Genomic DNA, 22,784 nt, shown 5'->3' with positions numbered 1-22,784 from the left:
GCGCACAGGCACACATACAGACAAAAATGACATCATTAGTTCTGAGTGCATGAATAAATGTGTGTCTATTTGGTTACCGAAACAAAAAAGAAGTTCAGTCTGACTTCGCTAGAACATGACACAGTTTGATTGATTGAAATATTTATTAACGGTTTTCAGAATTACAGAACATTTCAAGCACAAACTCAATACAAAGACTGTTAACTGTGAGTGGACGACCCAATTAAGCATTACACTTGTTTACAAGAGGGTCCACCTTGTTCAATTCATCAAAACATTTAGAGACGTACAAATAGACACTTCTATATAGTCAAAGAACAGAACCGGAATTCATCATAAGGGAGGTAAAAAGGGAAATTAAACGTGTACAGTGAAGGGAAAAAGGGGTGGGCGGTGGGGATTCAGATTTTACGGGGGCCAGTTTCGAATTGCAGCCGTCCGTAGGTGCCCTTTGAGAGTGGTTTTGAAGGAGTCAAGGGATTCGCATGTCTTAATGACTGTTGTTAGGGCGTTGCACATTTTGGTGGCATAGGAGCGAAAATAATTTAGTCCCTTGTTTGTGCCGAATCTGGGCTGTACATGGTTCGTTTGTATGGTACAATTAATTGACATTCACATTGTGTGTTCTTTTAGCAGCCCATGCATCTAAATAGATACATATCCCATATTTATATATTTTCAGTGTCACGGTGTCACCTAATAGATTCCAATTGCGTTCTCTCCTTCCAGAAACTCCGTTGCCATGGGTGTGAAGGTGCTCCAGTGCTTCCCATTCTACAGGCGCTGTAAAGAGCGGTGCAAGGGCAGACAGTGCCCCCCGGCGGCAGGTGAGGGAAACTGCAGGCTTTAAAAAAGAACCAGCTGTGGGCAGAGATCACCGTTTTGGCGTTTTCTGTGTGGAGACTGGAGACAAACACAACTGCTATTAACCAAAAAAAAGTGTTTGTTTTTTTTGTCCACAGGGGGCTAAAACAATGAAAAATAAGCCCCCTATTTAATATGTCAATTCACATCTCAACCTCATCCGACATCTGTTTATTTTCCTCTCTAAACATTTTATTTGTATTCATTCATTGTGTGTAGATTTAATTTAAGAACTAATCATTTTAAACCGTCAATCAATGTAATCAACATGTCATTATGGTCAATTAACCCATTTTGGCATTATGCTATGCTTTAGCTATTGAAAACGCTACGAGCTTGTAGGTCTGCTATTTTTGAAAAATCGAAGAACGACTGACACAGAAACGTATAGCTTTTTCAGAAAACCGTCAGGATGTAGAAGACATTTTTTAGAATCTGATCTCAGGTCAGAACGGGGTTAACACATTACATTCCTTCTCACCCGATCAGTGCCCATAGAGGAGATGAAGCCACGCCTGTCGTCCACGGCGTCCTGGGGCAGCGACGGCGAGGGACCGGGGAGCCTGAGCCGGGGTTCCCAGATCTACTTTTCCACCAAGGCCCGGCTGTCCTTCAGACACCAGCTGGACAGCAACATCAACGCAGTGGACGCCACCTACTGAGAGGAGTGACAGACACTACACCAGCACTGTCCGCAGGGTGCAGGGTTCTGGTCTAGAGACTTGGAGGGACAAGGATTTAGCCTATACTAAATGCATCGAAGCGCGATCGATCGCCACTCCTCTACTAACTCGCAAATCGCTGCGCTTAAGCAAACCGTTTCTCGCCGTCATTGGTCTCCCCCCCACCCCCCTCAAACGGAACTTGCAGGGGAAAGACTGAGACCTTTTGAGACGGTTTACATCAAAGGAAAAGAGCTCCCCTGCTGTGGCGTTCAAAACACGGACCCCCGAGAAGAGCCTGAGAACAGACCGGTCTCATTGCTCCGATGTACCTCTGATGTGTGGCTCCCACTGGAGGTCACTGTTGGGATTAGTTGAACTGGAAACTTGTTTGTTTACTGCCTCATTACCGACGTGTGCATTATATTTTTGGTGCATTCTTTTGTTTCTTTGGGACATTTCCTTTTTTTCTACCGTTGTTACTCGTTCAAATGTATCTGTGTAGGGACTTATGTTGCTGCAAATAATTTCATTATTGCCCATGTAATTAAACACTATACTGCAACAAACACTATGATCTTTACATACAGTAGTTACCCAATGGACAGCTTGATTAAAATAACGCATTTTCATTTTCTTCTAGAAAATCTCTTATAAGCATAAATTACATTTCAATAAAAGGCATTCATAAATAAATCAGTTACAAATAGGAGGCCTGTATGAGCTACATGCAACATTTGCAGGTCACGCATAGCAATGTGAAGCCACCGCTTTTGCCTTTCATTACTTATAGAGATAGCTGAAATAGATTTGCATTGCCCAATTCTCTTTTTTCCCTTCACCTCACATTATATTTACATTTTCTGTTTAAGCTTTTTTTTTTTTTACGTTTTTCTTTACAAACCATTACAGTAGATTTCAATAACATATAGGATAATATGACAGCACGTCACATCTGATGAGTATGGTAAACCATATGAATGTAAATAGAGAACTGTGAAAGGGGCCAGATTTTAGGAATTAGAAACTTAGAATCTTTAGAAATCTATTTGTATGCTTAAGACCAATGTCTATCGTCTATATACTAACAAAGGAATAACACAAATGTTGTACAATAAAATGGCTCCTTGGTTTTATTGTTTACGGATCTGAAGTTTCAACACAAAATTAAGGGTACATAATCTGCTAAAATGTTTCCATTGCTTTCAACTGCAAAACACAGCTGAGAAGAGCATTAGCAATTCAGTCCTTTTATTCAAATGATTGCATTCACACAATCCAACTATTGTGATAAGCCTATCAAGTATGTTTGATTAAAACAAAACCTCATTAATCCTCATTACTACAAAAATTAACAAAAGGACAAGTTTGATCACCGGTCTCCTTTGGTTGCCATGGGCAACAGAGTTCTCAAAATGGTGGCAGTTGGTGATGAGTCATGACCTCACTAGTTCTTGGGTTTGGAGATGACGCCATCTGGGTAGCGCTTCTTGAAGCGCGCCACGACATCGGGATCCAACAGGTGAATGCCATCCAGCTGGTTACCAAGGGTGACCCTAGAAGACGCAGTGGGAGGGATAAATGAATGAAAAATCAATCGATGAATGAATACATTATTAACCCATTCTGACCTGAGATCAGATTAAAAAAATGTCTTCTACATCCTGACAGTTTTCTGAAAAATCTATGTTTCCATGTCAGTCGTTCTTCGATTTTTCAAAAATAGCACACCTACAAGCTCGTAGCGTGCCACTCGGTGGCGCGCTATGAGCTTGTAGATCTGCTATTTTTCAATAGCTAAAGCATAACGTAATGCTAACTTAAGCACTTACACCCTGGAGTGGCTATTTTAGGTGAAAACGTCAGCTTTGTAAAAAAAAAGTTGCAGATGATCTACAAGCTTATAAGGTGTTGGTTGTGCAAGTCAGTATGAGCTTGCAGATCAGATATTTTCAAATTGCCAAAGTAAATGGATTATGTGGTTTAAAAATACAAGATGCCAAGCAGACATAATGGGGCAGGATACTGAATCAATATCTCAAAATATAGGTTAACAGAAACACACATAGGGGACTCATACCAGTTGGGCTGGACATTGTGTGGTCTGCCAAACAGCTCAATCTTCCTGGTACCAGGTGACAGTCTCTCTATCATCCCATAGATCTCATCTGGCTTGTGGCTGGTGGAGCGCACCTGTTGGCGAGTGTATATGGAAAACAAGATTGTTGTGACCGAAACTATGAGCGTCAAACAGTACGGAGCCAATGAGCATGATATGTGGGCTAGTAGAGTCCTTACCTCCGCTACGATGACGTCACAGTCCAGTCCCCTGTTGAATCCCTGGGGAGTACCTTTCACGCCCACCTGAAGAAAATAAACCAACTCAAACCAGCTCATCATCAAACAGCTCCCCCTCTCTCCGGGCATGACGAACGGACGGGTGCCGAACGAGAGAAAAATAAACTAGTAGGAAATCGTGTTGATCATCGAGATCCACAGAAATGGCATGCTCCAATGTGGATCTCGGACTTCCTGTGATCAGCCTGTGCTATCGTTACCTAATTTGGGCAAGGTTTCAGCGTGATCAAAGTCCCATTGACTTCCATCCATCAATTGTACAATTTAAGTTAAATATTTGTATAACTGCTCGCCCTTTTTTTCTTTTCCTTTGTTTGTTTTGTTTTTCTTGTCCGTTTTATTGTATTGTGCTTTTAATTTATACCCTTCTAGTTTGTCTCACTTTATCTGTATACATTTAAGTTTCATCTTTATGTGAAATCATAAAAATTCAATAAAGAAAACATGTGAAATACAATTTGTGGAGTTTAGGGCTGACCTCGATTAGTTTATTAGTCAACTAATCGATCGGAATGAGTCTTAGTCGACTACCAATACATTTTTGCATGATTCGACTTAGAGATTGGCCTAATTTGTTATATTAATTAACAAATAGTTTGTACATACATAATTGCCTTCCTTGATGCATTAGCTGTATAGTATATTTACTCAAGTACAAGTTTGAGGTACTTTCGTTCAATACATATACTCCACTACATATCTTGAGTAAAATATTGTACTTTACTCCACTACTACAATCATTTGAAAACTTCAGGCATATGGGGTGAACACACACTTTTCATTTTCCCCCCTATTTAACAACAAGCTTCATTGTCGTTGTTGGGGAGGGCTGAATGTCACTGACAAGCCAGCAGAGCACACTTGTCTGTCTGTCACTCAATGTGATTCACTGATCGATCACACTTCCCCAAATCTATGGGGAAAAACAAGCCAAAGCCACCGCATTTATTTAAAACAAGCCCAAAAAAACGCAACCCTCGACTCAGGGAAAAGAACCTGCAACTCTGGGGGGAAAAAGAAGCCAAAGGTTGAGGGAAATAAGCAGACTTGGCAACCCTGGACTGGAGCTTAATTTCTCTCCAAAAGCCCTTGAATAAGGGGCATATTTACAATAGAGGCAAGGCAGGCAGCTGCCTCCCCCAACTCAATTTGAAAAACATGACTGAGATTTAGTTTTTTAAGAGAGGAAAAACACAAAACCAGAGAACTATTAGTGTGCAGCGGATTGCCTCCTCGCCTGTTCCGTGTAGCGTGACTCTCCCCCATAGGAATGCAAATGTATGCCATTGTCTCGTGGGGTGCTAGGTGTGGGGGTCTGAGAAGCAGACCATCACCTGCTCGCTTTAGCAGGAACAATCTCTTTGAAAACCCTTTTCAGTGTTTCTGATTGTTCAACCACAAAATGCATTTGAAAAGTGAGACGCAAGTTAGTATACCAAAGTGTCATTATACTTCCAATGCAATGTTGAAACGAGTCACTAATTTGCGCAGGACATTATGTCCGCCTTATCTGTAATGTTGCATTGGCCTACTGAGATTAAATAAATAAATACAAAATACATACAATACAACTTTTTGTGGGGTCCGCAACGTTTTTGCCTGTCCAAGATGAAATTCTTGCAGACACGAACTAAGCTCACATTTCACATCACACACACCATACCTCACCTGTAACGTTTGCCTAATAGTTGACTATAGACAAGATTTGGCCAATCCTAGATTCCTAGTCGCCAAGTAAAATGCTTAGTCGGGGATAGCCCTAGTGGAGTTACTTCTGGTTTACTGGCAGCTTACTGCATACAAACTCTGGCACTGATTGCTCCAGTACTTTGATAAGAGATTAGGTAGACCAATGGCTATAGCTTCTTGCAGATCCACAACGTAAAAAATAGAAGTAGAAGTACTAAACTAACAACAAGGCTGTTTTGTATTAGCATTACTCTGAGAATGGTGCCACATGGTGATAAATAAAGACGCACCATATACACAATCATCTCTAAGCCAAAATGCACGTACCAAGCAGTGCTCCTTCCCATGGTTGAGCCAGTGTCCTGTTCTCCCAGTGCGGATGATCCTCTGGAGCTGGTTGGTCTTCACCCAAATTATCTCATCCACACGATCATAGCTGATAGACCACGGAAGATGTGAGAAAGCAGTGAAAACAATAAATTAATTGACGTTATCCTAATGAAATGTGATTGATCCACGATTACAGGGAGGGGGCGGGGGGGGGGTGTAATAGAAAATATAATAAACTTACCCCCATAGACTGAGACATTCTCTACCCAGCTCCATAGCCCTGCAAAAAACAAAAAAAAACCATTACATTCCCATTGACAATGAATGGACAATTTTACGTCATATAGTGTCTGAGCAAATATACATAATAATTTTCCAGGGGGTAAAATGATCAATAATCAGGAATCAAATGGAACCCTGCAGGTCTGTATCCCTGAGACTGTGAGTGCAAATGGACCCAATTGTACAGTACATCTGTGGCCTAAAACCAAAGCATGGGTCCCAGAAGTTACAAAGGGCACACAACATTAGATCCCGTCTTGTTTTTATGCTGTTTTTGATGCTTAATGACGTCAGACTTTCGCTGATATCTCAGTCTACATTATGTGACTTTTGGAGCCTGTCTCCAATCAGGAGTCAGCTGTTAAACAAACTAGCTGAACAGGTGTAAGCAACAAAGCTAGGGAACACAATAAGAGCATGTAAACATCAGAGTACTTGCTTGTGAGCTTTGCCTGAACATACTCTGAAGATGAAGATGCCTGCATTGCTTAGGGCCAAAGAGCTTTATCTAAGTACATCTCTGGATGACCTCAATATACTGGCTGAAGTCGAACCAGACCAGAGCAAGACCACCAATGTCTATGTCCAGAGTGCCTCTACAGTCTTTCAAAAGGCAGAGGGGAGTCGCTTGGACAGAGATGAGGAGAAGGCATATGTCTTGTACATGAAGTACATACATGTATACATGGATATCATTATAAAGAGACCAGACTACAATCAACAACCACCACATCTTATGAAAGCTTTTGAAGAGGCAGAGAAGCTAAAAGAAAGGCTCAAACTCAGGTATGAGAAACTTGAGGAGGAGAGACAAGAGGAAAGGAAAAAGAGGGAGATGTCTAACTTGTGTTATTCACTGGATGAATAACACAAGTTGTCATAGCTGTCATCTAGTAGTGGACGAATAATTGATTGCACATTATAGACAGACAAACCTACAATAGCGACACAACTCATGCAGGGTCGGGACTATGTAAGGACTAAATAACGTTGCGTTTTTGAGTGGTGCAACCACTCCAAGGAACAGCAATGTGACGTTAACCCACCCACCCATGCACCTATGTTACTATGAGCACGAGTATGACTATGAGTACCAGTAGGGGCGCTGTTGCCAGAAACAGAGAGACAGTGCAGCACTGTTGCCTGCTAATGAGAGAGAGTGAGAGTGAGAGAGAGAGAGAGAGAGAGGGGAGAGGGGAGTTGCACCACTCAGTTCACACAGGTGTGATTTCTTTGTGTGCTTTTGACTCGCCCCTCCGTAAGGCAAAAACGGACTCTGTCGAGGCCTGAACTGACTGAACCACCTCCACCAGGCACCCCGGAAAACGTATTATAATGCCACACACTGTAATGAGTTTCCTGAAAGCTACCTTCCAGTGACCCAGAGGAAAAGGAATCCATCATCCTGGAGTATGGGAATGGTGAGCTTCCTCATCTCGTCGTCGGTCAACGTGCCATAGGGCAGCTCCATGTGGATGTCCCAGGGAGGGTCGGCCATCACCACGGCAAACTTCCCCAGGATGGACACGTCCAGGAAGCGGATGTCACAGCAGATCCACTGGGCACAAAAACGGGATCTGAACTTTTACTGTAAAGTAATTTGCACTGTTTTCAGAACTTTGTCAAACACTGTCTTGGACAGAGTTTGTGTAAGATAATCAGCTTAACCATTGCAATCGCTCTGAAGGAATAGGATTAGACTAGCCGCAATTTGCAACGCTAGATTTTTTTATAATGGGATGAATCTAGAGTTGCAATACCCTCCATTGACTCCCCACTCATCCAATTTGGTTTGCGATCTGCTTGTCTTAAAACGACCTTAAACTCACCAACATTGCAGCTGTAGTCTAATCTTGAATTATCCTCTTTCAATCTGCCAAGCTTGTTTTTCATAAAAATCCACCGTAGACATGTTATGAGCTACTTTCTGTCAAGACATCCTCTGCACTCTGCAGGTGATTCTTTTTTCTAAGTGTTGCAGTTTGGAAGCACTCATTTTTGTTAATGGGTCGCGCTGCTGCCTCCTGCATTATGTGCAAATTGTGACATACGACGAGTGCTTCCAAACTCACCTGCACAGAATTTCTTGACAGAAAGTAGATCATAACATGTCTACGGTGGATTTTTATGAAAAACAAGCTTGGCAGATTGAAAGAGGATAATTCTAGCTTGGACTACAGCTGCGATGTTGGTGAGTTTAACGTCATTTAAGACAAGCAGATCGCAAACCAAATTGGATGAGTGGGGCGTCAATGGAGGGTATTGCAACTCTAGATTCATCCCATTATAAAAATAATCTAGAGTTGCAAATTGCGGCTAGGATTAGACTATCAATAGAAGAGACATTTGGTATAAGGTTAATGCACCTGCTGGTGCGAGAGCAGCGATCTCAATTCTCCAGCAGTCTCACCTGCGAGGGAAACAGCTTTCCCACGTTGCTGTCAGCATCTCCTTGATGCAGGCCGACCTCTGTGCCCCCAGCCTGAGGTCCCAGGAAACCTGTGTCCGTCTCTGGCAGGCAGTCAATCTCATAGTGGACGTACTTACACGTGTCCATGTGGAAGCAAGTGTTGAGGAAAGAGCAGTCACCAAGGCTCTCATCCGTGTGCTTATTGATGATTCGCCTGAGCAAGAAAAAAAAAATGGGTGGGAGCAGAGAACGCATTACAAAATATGTAATAAAACCGTAATAGAAGTACTACTGACAACATGAGACCTGAAATATTTGTGAAATGTGTGGAGCATAATCAATCGAGAATCTGTATTCAATTTAGCACATTCCCGGGCCCACGATTATGTGCAGCCCTGAGCTCCATGAAATATCCGGGTCCAGATGTGTGACAAAATAAATAAAATGCAAACAAACAGTGGGAGTCATGCTGACTGACCGGAAATGTAACTTAGTGCACGGCTGAGGTGTCTCCGCAGAACGTAAACATTCCTCTTTGGTTCCATGATCGCAGAATTCTTGGACCTGAGCCCGGCCACGAGAGCGGAACTTTTCCACAATGGACTGTTCCTTTGCGGTGCTGGTGTTGAGTAGCTCCAAGATCTCTCTGCTCACCTACACGCATGATAAAACCATACATCAATTATTACGATATCCTTATAATTACTTACTGTAACTGTTCTGCGTCTTAAGTATCTGACAAATGAGTTTGTTCTGGGAGCAATAATACAATAAAATCACACTGCGTAGTCCATCTAATTCCTCATTTTGCTCCGGGGCTCCGTCCTACCTTCTTGCTCATCTGCTCCTTGGTGGACTGTTGGTTCAGGAGACTTTCGATCTCCATGTCCAGGTGAGACGATTGACTTTTACTGGCTCTTCCTTTCTTATCGGCTCCGCCCGCCGACTTCCAATCAGAAGAGCCGGACAGCTGTGAGGAAGACGACGCCGGCGCCAGAGAAATGGAGGAAGTGTGCGGAGGGGAGGAAGGGCTCTGCAGAGCCGGGGAGGAGCCGGGGACTCTCTTGTGGATTTGCTCCTCCGCTTTCCTCTTCACCCCGGTCGGCCTCTGGGCTCCGGCTCCTGTCCCGAAAATGGCCCATAGTTTTGTGTAGTCCACCGATATGACGAGGGTAGATGAGGACGGTGGGGAACATGTGGAGGCGGCCGGTGTGGGCTGCCGCGCCTCTATCAATTCCTGAGCAGAAAACTTGAGCAGCAGACTCTGTATGGAGTCATGACTCACAGCGGATTCAGACTGTAAGCGACAAACAAATAAAGGTGGCAAAGAATTACAGACAAGCAGAAGAAAAATATGTTACTAGACTTACTACTGAATACTGAATCTATACGAGATCTGTGCCTGGATATGAAATGAATGGACCGATTGGACTCACGCTAAGATCATCTGTAATGGCAAGAGAGTCGGTTGGCAGCGAGAGACTGAGGTCTGACAGATATCCCAGCAGCCTCTTCTCCAGTTTAGGATCTGGAGGGCGTTCGGTCTCCTCCTTGGAGGTGCTCTGGAGAGGTGGTGCTGGGCTGTCACTTACGACAGCAGCAGCACCAGCACCCTCTGTGCTGCTTCCCACTTCTGAGAGAGAGAGAGAGAGAGAGAGAGAGAGAGAGAGAGAGATGACATTGAAAGTGCTATTATGGTATTTATGGACTGATCAATATTCATCAACTTGATTCTTACAGCCTTGTTTCCCCTTAACTTCCTCAATTACACAATGAAACAATGCACCATGCGTTAATATCTCAATTAGATAAAGTCACACAAAAGAACAACACAGATACATAATAAAGGTAGCTCTGGTCCATAGCTCTAATGCCGTTGCGGGATTAGAGCTATGGACCAGAGATAAATGAAAGGTAAAGTCAAATTAAAGATACACATTAAAATGTGTCGTGCGGACGATTTCATTCATTCCATCCTGTTTTATACCTGTGGCTAGTTGCGCGGGGTCTTTCCGTCGCCGCTGGAGTCTCTCTCGCAGAGAATCCAGCTGCTTTTTGTGCTTCTGTATGCTGCTCCATGTGTCCGACATGTCGAGTGAGCACGTATAAACATAAAATGTAAACCCCAACTGTACGTTTGATGGACAGTACTTGCAGATAAGTTGCCCCGACAACAACCCGCCCTGCGCTGGGGAACAATAAAGATACGGTCCTCCCACATAAACTGTCCGGCCAGCATTATGATTGTTAAAGGCGTTCCGGGCTAAAAGGAGTAGTTCTCTGAGAAACCACGAATATCAATACACGGTGATCACATAATGTTATCACTATTATGGGCTTCATATTTATGCACAAATATACAGAGACATTTCAAGAAAGGCTTCTCTCGGGGGAAATAAATCATTTGGGGAAGTTGGGAACCATTGTTCTAGACGGGGACGTATTTTACTGAAGTATTTTACTTCCAACTTCCGTTCACTCCATCCATCATCAGCACTCTCCAAATTTGTGCTAACGTTAGTGTAGGTAATAATTTCGCAACAGTTCAGTTGTGTTGATTTGTATTTTTATTTGCAAGAAATGGTTGAAATGGTATAGCCAGGAAACACACTGGATCGAGCCCGGCTTGCTCTCGTGAACAAGTTCATTTTGTTGTTCATTCCAGGTGTTGACGTGTTGTTGCTCTTTATCAACGCTTGAACCCTCGAAAGATGGCGGAGGTGGAAAAGACAGAGGAGCCAGAAAAAGACAAAGATGAATTACAAATTCTGAAGGTAATATTAATTACGCAAAGCAGTGAACTTATATGACCGCGTTATCTCTTATGCATCGCCACTTGGATGGCTTGCTAGATGCTAGTCGTGTCCAGACAGAGTGATCAGTGATGGTTGCTATAACAACAACAATGCCTGTCAAATACCTGTCATATTAGTCGACCATGCTTTTGCCGTTATGCTGACACACAGATGTTGTGTAACTAATTAATGTGGATCTGGTTCAACATAGTTATCTGTATGGGAGGCTTTTTGTTATGCATTGCTGACTCGGAGTAATATCGATGTCAATTTGCCTTGATGCATCATTCATGTGAACAACATCCTCAGTTCAGCTAGAGTCACTTATTTGTATGACGGGAACATGCTGCACAGCAGAGGTTCAAGATAGAATGGTTAATGTTTTTACTTGTGTTTGGCGACAATAAATGCATTTAATTGATGAACCTGCCTTTGACCTTCTTATGAATCTCTCGGTTGCTCACAGTATACGTTCATCTACCCTTCTCTTTCCTCCTGTTTTAGGAGCTTGTGGACGAGCTGTATACTTTTAGAGATAGTTATTTTGAGACTCACAGTGTTGAGGATGCTGGGAAGAAAAAGACTGACGTTGCAGAGGAGATGGAGAGGACACTAAAGAAGCTAGAAGAGGGCGAAGGTGGGAAATGAAGAGAGATAAATGTGTTTTTCGGAAACTGATCAGTGATCATGCCATCTTGCCAAACACACCTGATGACATCCATTTTGTGATTTGTCCTCTTTTCCTCCAGAGTCCTTTAAAAACAAAGCAGAGTTCCTGCTCCAAAAGGGGAGGTGTCTAAACATATCTCCGGACTCTAGTGCCGTCGCAGAGGAGTGCCTTTCGAAGGCAGTGAAACTGGAGCCCGGCTTGGTGGAAGGCTGGAACACCCTGGGAGAACAGTACTGGAAAAGAGGAGACCTAATCGCCGCCAAAAACTGCTTCACGGGAGCCCTGCAAAAGGTAATGCAAAGTTGGATTTATACTTGCATACGACACATGCCGTCGTCACAACCATGTGGTCCTTAACCCATTTTGACCTGAGATCAGATTCTAGAAATGTCTTCTACATCCTGACAGTTTTCTGATAAAACTATGTTTCTATGTCAGTGGTTCTTCGATTTTTCCAAAATAGCAGACCTACAAGCTCGTGGCGCGCTATGAGCTTGTAGATCTGCTATTTTTCAATAGCTAAAGCATAACATAATGCCAACACCAAAAGGGGTTCCTGCCCCAAATGGGCAAAAAATGGGATTATTTAATTGTCTATTAAGAGTAAAGCCCTGTGCTGTCTCTGTGATCAAATTTGATGTAGCTCAATTTCACGGTCTTATTGTCTCTTCTTGTCTTTCCCCGCTGATATATCACATATGGTCTCTAATCTTTCGCCACGGCGGTCTTTGTCAATCTAAATCTGTTCTGCAGAGTAAGAACAAGGTGTCCCTTCGCAGCCTGTCTATGTTGCTGAGGCAGCTTCCAGCAGGGGACAGTAATGAACAGGCAAAGCGTGTGATGGAAAGCGTGGACATGGCCCGGCAGGCCGTTCAGCTAGATGTAATGGATGGGAACTCCTGGTGTGAGTAGACAAGAGGGGGGATTCCATATTGACACAGATTTGTATAAGATGATGTTTTGTCATTACAACTGTTTTGTCTTTTTGTTACAGACATCCTGGGGAATGCCTACTTGTCACTATTCTTTTCCAGTGGACAGAATTCACAGATGTCCCATCAAGCCCTAAACGCCTACGCACAGTCTGTGAGTACACATACCAGTTACACACCATCGAAGATACTTAACTCATAGACTAATGCTCTCTAATTGGAAGTCGGGGAAAAAGAAAAAAAAAAGAAGTAAAAAACCTTTTACACTTTGGCCTTCTTAGGAGAAAGTGGACAAGACCGCCAAGTTTTTCTCAGACCTGCATTTCAACCGAGCCAATCTGTTCCAATATGAAGAGATGTTTGGGTCGGCGCTGGGCGGGTACAGCCGGGCCGCCGCCCTCGATCCTGGCTGGGACGAGCCTCCGGAGAGAGAGAAGCAACTGCTGGAGTATCTGGTGAAAGTCACAGAACTCCTAGGGAACAAGGTATGACGGGAGGACAGGCTCATGTTACTAGCGTCAGATAAGGCCATGATTTTAATTTTTAACAAAAGCCATCCATCAGTAAAATTTGAAAAGATATATCTTTATGAATACCATGGAGGCACCAACCTATTTGGGTCAATCAGTTAAGCCGATGGGTCGGGAACTCGGGATAGCCAATTGACAAAATTCACATGGCGGCCATGTTGCACTCTTAAGTCATACCAGGGTGGAATTTCCTCACAACCCGCAAATATGACGTGAGAGCAAGATGGCTGTCAATCAGATAATTGTACTGGCTTAGTGGTACAAGTGTGACGTGATGCTCCATCCATGAAGTCAGCAGTTTGGGTTGGTTAATCAGGGACGCCGATGTATACGATCTCCCGAATACACAGAGAAGTTCTGCAGGCTAAACAGATATAACAAGATTATTCCATTCTTGGAAACCATTGGTCCGTCTCAATTGACAATCCGCTCTGCACGTCTCGTCATATGAAACACATGCCAAGTTTGAGTTTTGAAGTCTCAGAATTTTGTGTGACAGACGCCGTCGACCTTGGCGATCCTTCTCCCAGATGTCTAGCGCTATTGAAAAAGACAAAGACCCCTTTTTTTTGGCTGATGATACTGACAATAAGCAGGGATCAAAATCACACTTTTTGTAAATAAATGAAGTTAGAAATTAGATTTAAAAAAAGTGAGTCCTGGTTACTACCTCCTGTTCCTCACTCAACAGAGCGTCCATATTCATTCCCAGGTAGCTGTACAACCCAAAGTTCAACATCGATTTAACGTTTTCATCCATCCGTTTTCTCCAGGGGAAGGTGAAAGCTCGCCGGTTGCGAACGATGCTCGCAAACCTCAACACGTCGGCCCTGGGGCCCTGCTCCTCTCCTCAGTTCCGGAGCCCTACAGGTCGCGTGGGGAGCCTGGAGCCACAGACCCTGTCCTCTCTCACACCGGGCCACAACGCCGGAGTAGCCACCCTAGGCAAGGTGGTGTTCAGTCTGGTCCCCGAGGGACGCATGGCATTGTGAGTTAAACTAATTTAAAAGTTAAATTATCTATTCTTATGATTTATTTTTAATTATATGTTTGCAAGTGCAAATGTGTGTGTTTGTATGTGTGGATGTGTAATAGAGTCCGAAGGGAAGTACGCACATCTCTAAAAAAAAAAAGATTCTACATGTGCTGAACAAAATGATACGTACGGGAAAATGAAGACCGTTCTGTAGCTCCCAGAGTAGTTTATTTATTAGAAGTACAATTGGGTTGTGTTATGTAATATGAGAAAACCGACAAAACATATTAGGGGGGGGTTAATTCTTAGTTTGATTGTCATTATTGCTAGCATTTGCTTCAATCTTTGTAAAGGATGGTTGAGACAATATGTTTTCTCAAGCAAAGGCGCTGTTGCAAACGTCTAGTATCGACTGATAATTGTGTGCTAAAAGTGACATTTCTCTTTCTGATTCCAGCACATTTGGCATGGTGGACAGTGAGGAGACGTGCATAGTGGTGATGGTATACAACACAGCTGACAGCTGGGGTGTAGTAATAGGAGACACCGTAGTCATTCCTGAACCCCAGGTCAAACGACACAGTGTAACGCATAATGATAAGGTCAGTGGGTATAACATACCTCTTATTCATTATATAATGAATGGCTAGGTGGTCATTGTGGATAAATAAATCACAGAGGGTGATTAAAACACTTCTTTATTGAAAACTACGGTGGTCTGTGGCTGTGCAATTGATAGTTTTCTTTTCCTTCTATACAGCACCTGTTAATTTCCAAGTATGTTCTAGTTTTCACCACTTAATGTTGTGAGCACTGAGCGGACACCAACACACTGGCAGTTTGAAACTGGGCCACTAGGGCCGTTTATTGTCTATTATTTCGCTGGTACAAACGACAACTCAAATGTCCTTAAATGAAATCAAATCTCCGCCTCCTCTCTGGCGGGGTGGTGTTAGGATTCTCTATCCTAACGGGCTTTAGAGCGCCACATATACATAGAGCCACTCTCTGTCCCCGGGTTGACAGTCCTCCGTTATCTGTCACTCTTCCGGGGAAGTGGAACTGTCATCAACAGATTTGTCTGGGTAGCGGGTTACCTATAGTGAAGAGAATGCAGGCTTTTAATATCACGGTCACATTCACATAAATGCCTGGTGTGTGTGGTGGTGTGTGTGAGGTGTCGCTTACCGCCGTGCATGCCCGTCATGTCCCCTTCAGCTGCCAGTGGGGAATGAGCGCAAGACCAGACGTACCTTTCCTTTTATTCAAGGCCAAGTGCGCGTGCACTTGGCCTTGAGCCAATAGTTGGGCTGGGTAGTACGTCTGGTCGATGACGAGGCCGAGGAGGCGTGTTCTCCTCGGCTGTGTTCTGCCTCCTCCCCACTGGCTGTCTGGGCCATGACGCTCACCCGGCGGCTGGTTGCCTAGCGACACCCCACATATCCTCCCCCCAAGCTTGTCGGTGCCACCGGAAGCTTCAGTTTCCTCTTCTCCCTCATATCGTCTGGACAAGGCGTCCGCGTGAGCGATGGTTCTTCCCGGTCTGTGTTCTACGTCGAAGCAGTAGTCTTGCAATTCCAGGAACCATCTGGTCACTCTATCGTTCCGGTCCTTATTTCTGGCCATCCATTTCAGGGGGGCGTGGTCCGTAATGACAGTGAAGCGCCGGCCCCAGAGATAATATCGGAGGTGATGTATAGCCCACTTCACTGCCAGGCACTCCTTTTCCACGGTGGCGTAGTTTCGCTCATGTTTCTTCAGCTTCCTGCTGATGTAGGTGACTGGGTGTTCTTCCTCGTCTATGCGCTGTGACAGCACCGCTCCTATTCCCGTCCCTGATGCGTCTGTGTGCAATATGAAGGGCTTGCTGAAATCAGGCGCCTTGAGCACCGGCTCATCGCAGAGCGCCTCTTTCAGAAAGCAGAACGCTCCTTCTGCTTCGGGGGTCCAGGTGACGTGGAGCGGGAGGGTTTTTTTTGTCAGGTCGTAGAGCGGCGCTGCAACGGTAGCAAAGTCTTTAATAAATTTCTGATAATATGATATTAGTCCCATAAATGACTTCACCTGTTTTTTCGTGCCCGGGCGGGGCCAATCCCGGAGCCGCTCCACTTTCCTCTGTTGGGGTTTCCCACAGCCTCGGCCCACTGTAAAGCCGAGATAGTCAGTCTCCCTAGAGCCAACGCAGCACTTTTTAGCGTTGGCCGTCAGTCGCGCCTCTCTCAGGGCCCCTAGTATATTTTCCAAATGTTGCAAATGCAACCCCCAGGTGGCGCTGTGGATTATAACGTCATCCAGATATGCTGCCGAATATTCCCTATGTGGTCTTAGGACCCGGTCCATTAATCTCTGAAATGTTGCGGGGGCGCCATGGACACCAAACGGGAGGACAGTGTATTGAAAGAGGCCGTCTGGGGTGGAAAATGCGGTCTTGGGTTTGGCTCGCTCAGTGAGGGGAATTTGCCAGTACCCTTTTGTCAAATCAAGGGTGCTTATGAACCTTGCGGGGCCGAGCCGTTCAATTAATTCATCGGCCCGAGCCATGGGGTATGCGTCAAAGGCAGAGATCTCATTTAATTTGCGAAAATCATTGCAAAACCTTAGAGAGCCATCTGGTTTTGGGACAATTACAATGGGGCTGGCCCAGGGGCTATGGGACTCTTCTATCACTCCTAATTTTAGCATTTTTCCTACCTCTTCTTTAATCGCTATGCGCCTGGCCTCGGGTACACGATAGGGCCGCTGGCGAATAGTTTTCCCTGCCGTGGTTTCTATATCGTGCTTAATTAGGTGTGTTCGCCCAGGGACCTCCGAGAATACGTCGCTATTCCGGCTGAGGAGTTCTTTTATGTCCTGCCGCTGGGACGGGGACAGGTCCTCCCCCGTGGGTACAGCGGCTGGGGGAGGAGGAGAGAGAGCCGTTAATAGGACAGAGGATGGCACGGGCCCGGGGGCTTTCCACTTTTTGAGGATATTCACGTGGTAGATTTGTTGGCCTTTTCGCCGGCCCGGTTGTTTTACTCTGTAATTTACAGGTCCTATTTTCGCTTCGATCTCATACGGTCCTCTCCATTTAGCTAGAAATTTGCACTCGCTGCTGGGCACTAAAACAAGGACTTGTTCTCCCACCTGGAATTCTCGGACACGCGCCCCTCGGTTGTAGGTGCGCGCCTGGTCTCGTTGTGTGCGCTCCATGTGCTCGCGCACCATAGGCCAAACCTTGCGCGCGCGCGCCTGCAGCTTGTCCACGTGCTCAATGACAGAGCGGTGGGGGGAGGGCTGTGTTTCCCAGGTCTCCTTGGCAACGTCTAACAGGCCTCGCGGTCTCCGCCCATACACCAGTTCAAATGGTGAGAAGCCTGTAGACGCCTGGGGAACCTCTCGGATAGAAAACAAGACATACGGGATTAACTGGTCCCAATCCCTCCCATCAATGTCCACTAGCTTCCGCAGCATTTTCTTCAGGGTTTGGTTGAAGCGTTCGACAAGGCCGTCCGTTTGCGGGTGGTACGGTGATGTGCGAATACGCTTCACTTTTAGCCATTTATAGAGCGTGGACATTACCCGGGACATGAAGCATGTGCCTTGATCCGTTAAAATTTCGTCCGCTATGCCAACCCGGCTAAATAACATCAGGAGCTCGTGTGATACTGTTTTAGCAGTGGCTGAGCGTAGTGGGATAGCCTCGGGATAGCGGGTGGCATAATCAACTATAACCAATATGTATCTGTGTCCCCGAGCTGACTTTGGCAATGGGCCGACAATATCCATCGCTAGCCGTGCGAACGGGGTTTCAATAATGGGTAGTGGGATCAGAGGGTTGCGGTAGGTAGGCTTAGGAGCGTTTATCTGGCAGACTTCACAACTCTGGCAAAAATCATCTACAGCCCTCTTTATCCCAGGCCAGTAAAAGCGATCCAATATTCGATCGTATGTCTTTTGACAGCCCAAGTGTGCACCCAACTGGTGAGAGTGTGCTAGATGTAGGACGCGGGTGATATACTGCTTTGGAACCAATAGTTGCTCTATTTCCTCATCTCTCTTATTTTTCGTGACTCTATACAACAACCCATTGTGCACGATAAAGTGGGGACAGTTTAAAGCACTCACCCCGTCCTGTTTCTTTCCTTCGACGACCGAGACATTCATTCGGGCCATTTCCAAGTTCGGGTCAGCCCACTGGGCCGTGGCAAATTCTCCCTGTCGAGTCGGGCCTGCCTGCTCCGCTATGGGGAACTCGGCGAAGGCGTCCCCTTCTGTGTCGCCGGTCGTGCTGGGGGGTCCGCGTTCCTCCTGTGCGCTCCTCTCCTCCTCGCTGGCGGCGGTCTCACTCCGTGGCTCGTCCATAGGTGGTTGGAATGCGGGGCATGCGGGTCGGGGGTCTCTCGGGGGCCGCGCTGCGCGTCGGCGTCGCCGGCGGGACGGGCCTCGCCAGCCCGGGTTCCAGTGTCGCTCAAAGAGCGAGCAGTCGGTTCCGATTAACAGGGGAACGGGTAGGTTGGGAACTACACCTGCCGTTACCGTGGCACTGCCTTTCGTGGTCTGCACATGTATCTGGGACACCGGGTAGTGCCGCTGGTCACCGTGCACGCAGCTTACCGGTATCGATTCGCTCTCCAACGGGCCTGCGTATTCAGCGTGGACCAGTGTGACGACACTACCTGAATCAAGCAGCGCCTGGCTGTCAACGCCGTTGATTTTGACAGGCATGTTGGCGTGACCACGGGAAGCGGTGCCGGTATGGAGGCAGGCCTGGGGACCGTCAGTGCTGCTGGCCGAGGGCATCAAGACATCCGCCCTGCCTGGGCACGCCCATGAAAGGTGGTCGTCCTGGCCGCATACGTAGCAGCGCCTCCCCGGGGGTCGGCCGCCTCTATCCGGGGCGGAGGTGCGCTGTCCACCTCGGGGTGGCGAGCGACCCGAGGGTGGGCCTCGTCTTCTGTCGCGGCCGCCGCGCTCCTCGCCGCTCTGCTTCGGGTTCGGGGCCTCCGTTTTTGCTCCTCTCGTCATTTCAACTATTGCCTGGTGGTTTTCTAGTAGACCTATAAGCTCGTCTACTGATGCGGGGCTGACTTGGGACGCGTATAGCCGGGCATCCGGCGGTAACCCTCTGATGCATCGGTCAATAACTAGCCTGTCTACCGGCGGGAGGTCGCCGGGGCTGGTTAGCCAGCTGTGCGTCGTGCGTAACAGCGCGGACACCTGAGCGCGCGCCGATTGTTTTGGGTGATATGTCCAATTGTGGTATCGCTGTGCTCGAGCGGGGAGACTCAATCCTTGGCGGGCGAGAATAGCGTTTTTTAGTCTCTGAAAGTCTCGTGACTCGGCTAAAGATAAATCTCTCCATGCTTGTTGGGCCTCTCCAGTGAGGAACGGTGCCAGAATACCAGCCCACTCAGCGACTGGCCACCGCTCTCGGGCTGCTGTGCGCTCGAACAGCTCGACATATGCTTCAATATCATCGTCGGGGGATAGTTTGGTAAAGACTTCGTTTGGGCTTTTCGCCGCGGGGGCCGCATCTCGGGCGAAGTGGCGCACTAGCTCGTTAACTGCGGCGTGCAGGTTGTTTTGGCTCTGTAGGAGCGCGTCAATGGCTTGAGCCTGCTCCATTTAAGCCGAGAGGTTGGTGTGGCTCGTGATAAACCCACAGGTTCTCCACCAAATGTGAGCACTGAGCGGACACCAACACACTGGCAGTTTGAAACTGGGCCACTAGGGCCGTTTATTGTCTATTATTTCGCTGGTACAAACGACAACTCAAATGTCCTTAAATGAAATCAAATCTCCGCCTCCTCTCTGGCGGGGTGGTGTTAGGATTCTCTATCCTAACGGGCTTTAGAGCGCCACATATACATAGAGCCACTCTCTGTCCCCGGGTTGACAGTCCTCCGTTATCTGTCACTCTTCCGGGGAAGTGGAACTGTCATCAACAGATTTGTCTGGGTAGCGGGTTACCTATAGTGAAGAGAATGCAGGCTTTTAATATCACGGTCACATTCACATAAATGCCTGGTGTGTGTGGTGGTGTGTGTGAGGTGTCGCTTACCGCCGTGCATGCCCGTCATGTCCCCTTCAGCTGCCAGTGGGGAATGAGCGCAAGACCAGACGTACCTTTCCTTTTATTCAAGGCCAAGTGCGCGTGCACTTGGCCTTGAGCCAATAGTTGGGCTGGGTAGTACGTCTGGTCGATGACGAGGCCGAGGAGGCGTGTTCTCCTCGGCTGTGTTCTGCCTCCTCCCCACTGGCTGTCTGGGCCATGACGCTCACCCGGCGGCTGGTTGCCTAGCGACACCCCACAATGTCTATACAGACAATTTGATGATCCATAGCCCACCTCCACACAGGCACACTAACCTAATGTGAACTGCCAATACAGAATATGTGTTTCCCCTAATAAAGGTCGCATTCACACCAGAATGTTATACTGCGATTACAACGAATCCTGCAGCGTATTGTCGGAAAGTGTGCTCCGTTTTAGCAGGCTCATTCGAACTCCAATGCGGATTAAACAACCGCATTCTACTTCGCCAAAGAACAGAGGTTTCGCTTCGATTCACTGCAGGTGTGAATGCAATCCGATTCAAATAAAGGAAATGAAGCATGATCTATAAACTGTATAGCTAACATCGGCATATGCATAATAATTCTATATGGTGATCGGATCATCAATGGGAGTGCAGATTGTAAACTTTGGATCATTTCGTCTGTGTTGTGCCTCGGCCTTATGCCAGGTGCCCAAAAGCACACACGACATTCAGATACTCTGCATCTGTTACCCTCACTTTACATCCCAAGTCCCAACTATTACTGGAATTATATTCTTTTAACACCATACCTTTCACTGTGTAGTTTATGAATTGAACACATTGATAACGTCCCCTGCTACGTTTCTTTGGTGCGGTTTACACAGCCAGTGTGAAGACAAACGCAGCTAATTAAATATACAAGAATGATGCAACTTCTCCACCCATTCGCGTCGAGTACCGAAGTAGAGGTGTGAATGCGACCTTAAGTTATGTTCAAAGGAAAAACACATTTCTGAGATTTCTAATGTAGTTTTTTGGACCAAGAAACTGGATACACCTCCTGACATTTCTCTCTCTTTTGTCCTCTAGTCTTTTGATTTCAGGAGCATACGAGTGGATTCCCCTCTGCTCCTCATAGTCAATGGCAAGAGACAGAACGTCCAGAGCCAGATTGCCGTTTCAGTCAGCTATAAACCCCACAGAGAATAAGTGGAGTGAAGAACAACGGACTAGAGGTGTATGAAAGTGAGAAGCATGAAGAAAGCAATCGGTTTGTGCCTGTTTCTTGTGTTGGAGTTTGTAAATAGACTTTAGCTGTATTCTTTAGAAAACTGTATATATTTTAAATACGTTTCCCTCTTTGTATTTAGTTCGTCCTGCGAGGGAGATTTTTCTTTTTTTTATGAACAACCCGTCTGGTTTGTCAGACTGAGTCAAATATTATGAAAAAAAAACTTTAATGGATTTGTATGGATTTGTTAGACATGCTTAGATAAGTACACTGTACATTTTACAGGACAAGTTACAGTACCCTGATGGTGATACTACCGGTATAACTGGCCAAAGTTCTAAGACACATTCCATCTTCCATCATTCCAACATCTGCAAAGAATTTAAACATGTTTGGTTTGTTGTTAAATATAGCACAGCAAAATGTAGAACTGTATTTCCTGACGTGTTTTTTAGTAATTCCACGACCGTGACATACTTAAATACAAAGCCCCACCCCTCCTTTATCCATCCTTTAATGAATGACATTTTGCATTTAATAAATAATATACAGTATAAAATAGAGGAATGTGATCTCTATTTTATAGAAATTATGCCCAAACCATACAGCCTCAAATCTAACAAACTATATACTGTATATTAGAATATAGAAGAACATTTAACTAGTGAAGACCACACAGATTTGAGTTGTATTTATTGACAATTGATTTGATGAGCATTTGTCGTAGACAAAGAAAGCACAGCTCAAAACATCGGATTTCACTGGAAGTGTCCTATGTCCTATTTTGCAGGGCAAAAAAATAAAAATCACAAATGTGTCTGTACTGTAACTAACAATTTTGTTGTCAAAATAACACATTTAAACCACTTTTCATTGTTTCACACACCACCATTCTCAATTTTCCTTATATTTGAGCTCCATAGCACTAAAGCTTCACTGTTTGTTTTGCTTTTTGACTATCTGTTTCTGCCCTACTGAACAAATTCATCACGAGAGATGGGCATATCCCCACCTTCACACGGCCACTCTAAG

General features: G+C 45.6%; 4 protein-coding genes across 7 annotated transcripts in view; 2 read left to right on the top strand and 2 right to left on the bottom strand.

The window, feature by feature from the left end:
• The window catches only part of LOC308335015 (uncharacterized protein C17orf114), an 8,472-nt gene extending 5,826 nt beyond the window's left edge, over nt 1-2,646 (top strand). The window contains exons 2-3 of the mRNA XM_080791965.1: nt 730-827; nt 1,354-2,646. Of these exons, the coding sequence (XP_080648091.1) occupies nt 743-827; nt 1,354-1,526 (258 nt within the window). The 5' untranslated portion in view covers nt 730-742 and the 3' untranslated portion in view covers nt 1,527-2,646. The remainder of the gene's footprint in view (nt 1-729; nt 828-1,353) is intronic.
• Nucleotides 1-22,784, bottom strand: part of LOC308335568 (acetylcholine receptor subunit delta-like) — a 301,797-nt gene that overhangs the window by 214,047 nt on the left and 64,966 nt on the right. The gene's annotated exons all lie outside the window — the stretch shown is intronic.
• On the bottom strand, nt 2,427-10,798 carry mettl3 (methyltransferase like 3). Of its 2 annotated transcripts, XM_080791961.1 has the most exons (11): nt 10,583-10,798; nt 10,032-10,228; nt 9,425-9,892; nt 9,074-9,249; nt 8,596-8,809; nt 7,556-7,743; nt 6,145-6,183; nt 5,901-6,009; nt 3,825-3,890; nt 3,607-3,719; nt 2,427-3,082 (listed from the first exon to the last, which is right to left on the bottom strand). In XM_080791961.1, the coding sequence occupies exons 1-11, from the start codon at nt 10,683-10,685 to the stop codon at nt 2,974-2,976; spliced, it is 1,782 nt and encodes a 593-aa protein (XP_080648087.1). In that variant the 5' UTR covers nt 10,686-10,798; the 3' UTR covers nt 2,427-2,973. The 2 variants fall into 2 exon arrangements, with proteins under 2 accessions (XP_080648087.1, XP_080648086.1); XM_080791960.1 differs by having other exon boundaries at nt 3,607-3,890.
• Nucleotides 10,880-22,569, top strand: ttc5 (tetratricopeptide repeat domain 5). 3 transcript variants are annotated; one of them, XM_080791964.1, is made up of 10 exons: nt 10,880-11,111; nt 11,261-11,369; nt 11,895-12,027; nt 12,140-12,351; nt 12,814-12,964; nt 13,055-13,146; nt 13,274-13,477; nt 14,296-14,510; nt 14,956-15,100; nt 21,611-22,569. In XM_080791964.1, the coding sequence occupies exons 2-10, from the start codon at nt 11,307-11,309 to the stop codon at nt 21,728-21,730; spliced, it is 1,335 nt and encodes a 444-aa protein (XP_080648090.1). In that variant the 5' UTR covers nt 10,880-11,111; nt 11,261-11,306; the 3' UTR covers nt 21,731-22,569. The 3 variants fall into 3 exon arrangements, with proteins under 3 accessions (XP_080648090.1, XP_080648088.1, XP_080648089.1); XM_080791962.1 differs by having other exon boundaries at nt 10,880-11,117; XM_080791963.1 differs by having other exon boundaries at nt 10,880-11,121.

The sequence above is a fragment of the Protomyctophum bolini genome, assembly GCF_963924005.1.
Source record: "Protomyctophum bolini genome assembly, chromosome: 20".
NCBI classification, from domain to species: domain Eukaryota; kingdom Metazoa; phylum Chordata; class Actinopteri; order Myctophiformes; family Myctophidae; genus Protomyctophum; species Protomyctophum bolini.
This window is presented reverse-complemented; position numbering and strand designations above follow the sequence as displayed.

What these genes read in the sequence shown, in the direction of transcription:
- mettl3 (XM_080791960.1), bottom strand. Translation starts at nt 10,685, where the DNA reads ATGTCGGACACATGGAGCAGCATACAGAAGCACAAAAAGCAGCTGGAT. An exon ending in CCATTACAGATGATCTTAGC is followed by an intron (nt 9,893 to 10,031) that starts GTGAGTCCAATC and finishes TGTCGCTTACAG; the next exon opens with TCTGAATCCGCTGTGAGTCA. An exon ending in GAAAGCTGTTTCCCTCGCAG is followed by an intron (nt 7,744 to 8,595) that starts GTGAGACTGCTG and finishes TTTTGTGCCCAG; the next exon opens with TGGATCTGCTGTGACATCCG.
- ttc5 (XM_080791964.1), top strand. Translation starts at nt 11,307, where the DNA reads ATGGCGGAGGTGGAAAAGACAGAGGAGCCAGAAAAAGACAAAGATGAA. An exon ending in CCCGAGGGACGCATGGCATT is followed by an intron (nt 14,511 to 14,955) that starts GTGAGTTAAACT and finishes TTCTGATTCCAG; the next exon opens with CACATTTGGCATGGTGGACA. An exon ending in GTGTAACGCATAATGATAAG is followed by an intron (nt 15,101 to 21,610) that starts GTCAGTGGGTAT and finishes TTTGTCCTCTAG; the next exon opens with TCTTTTGATTTCAGGAGCAT.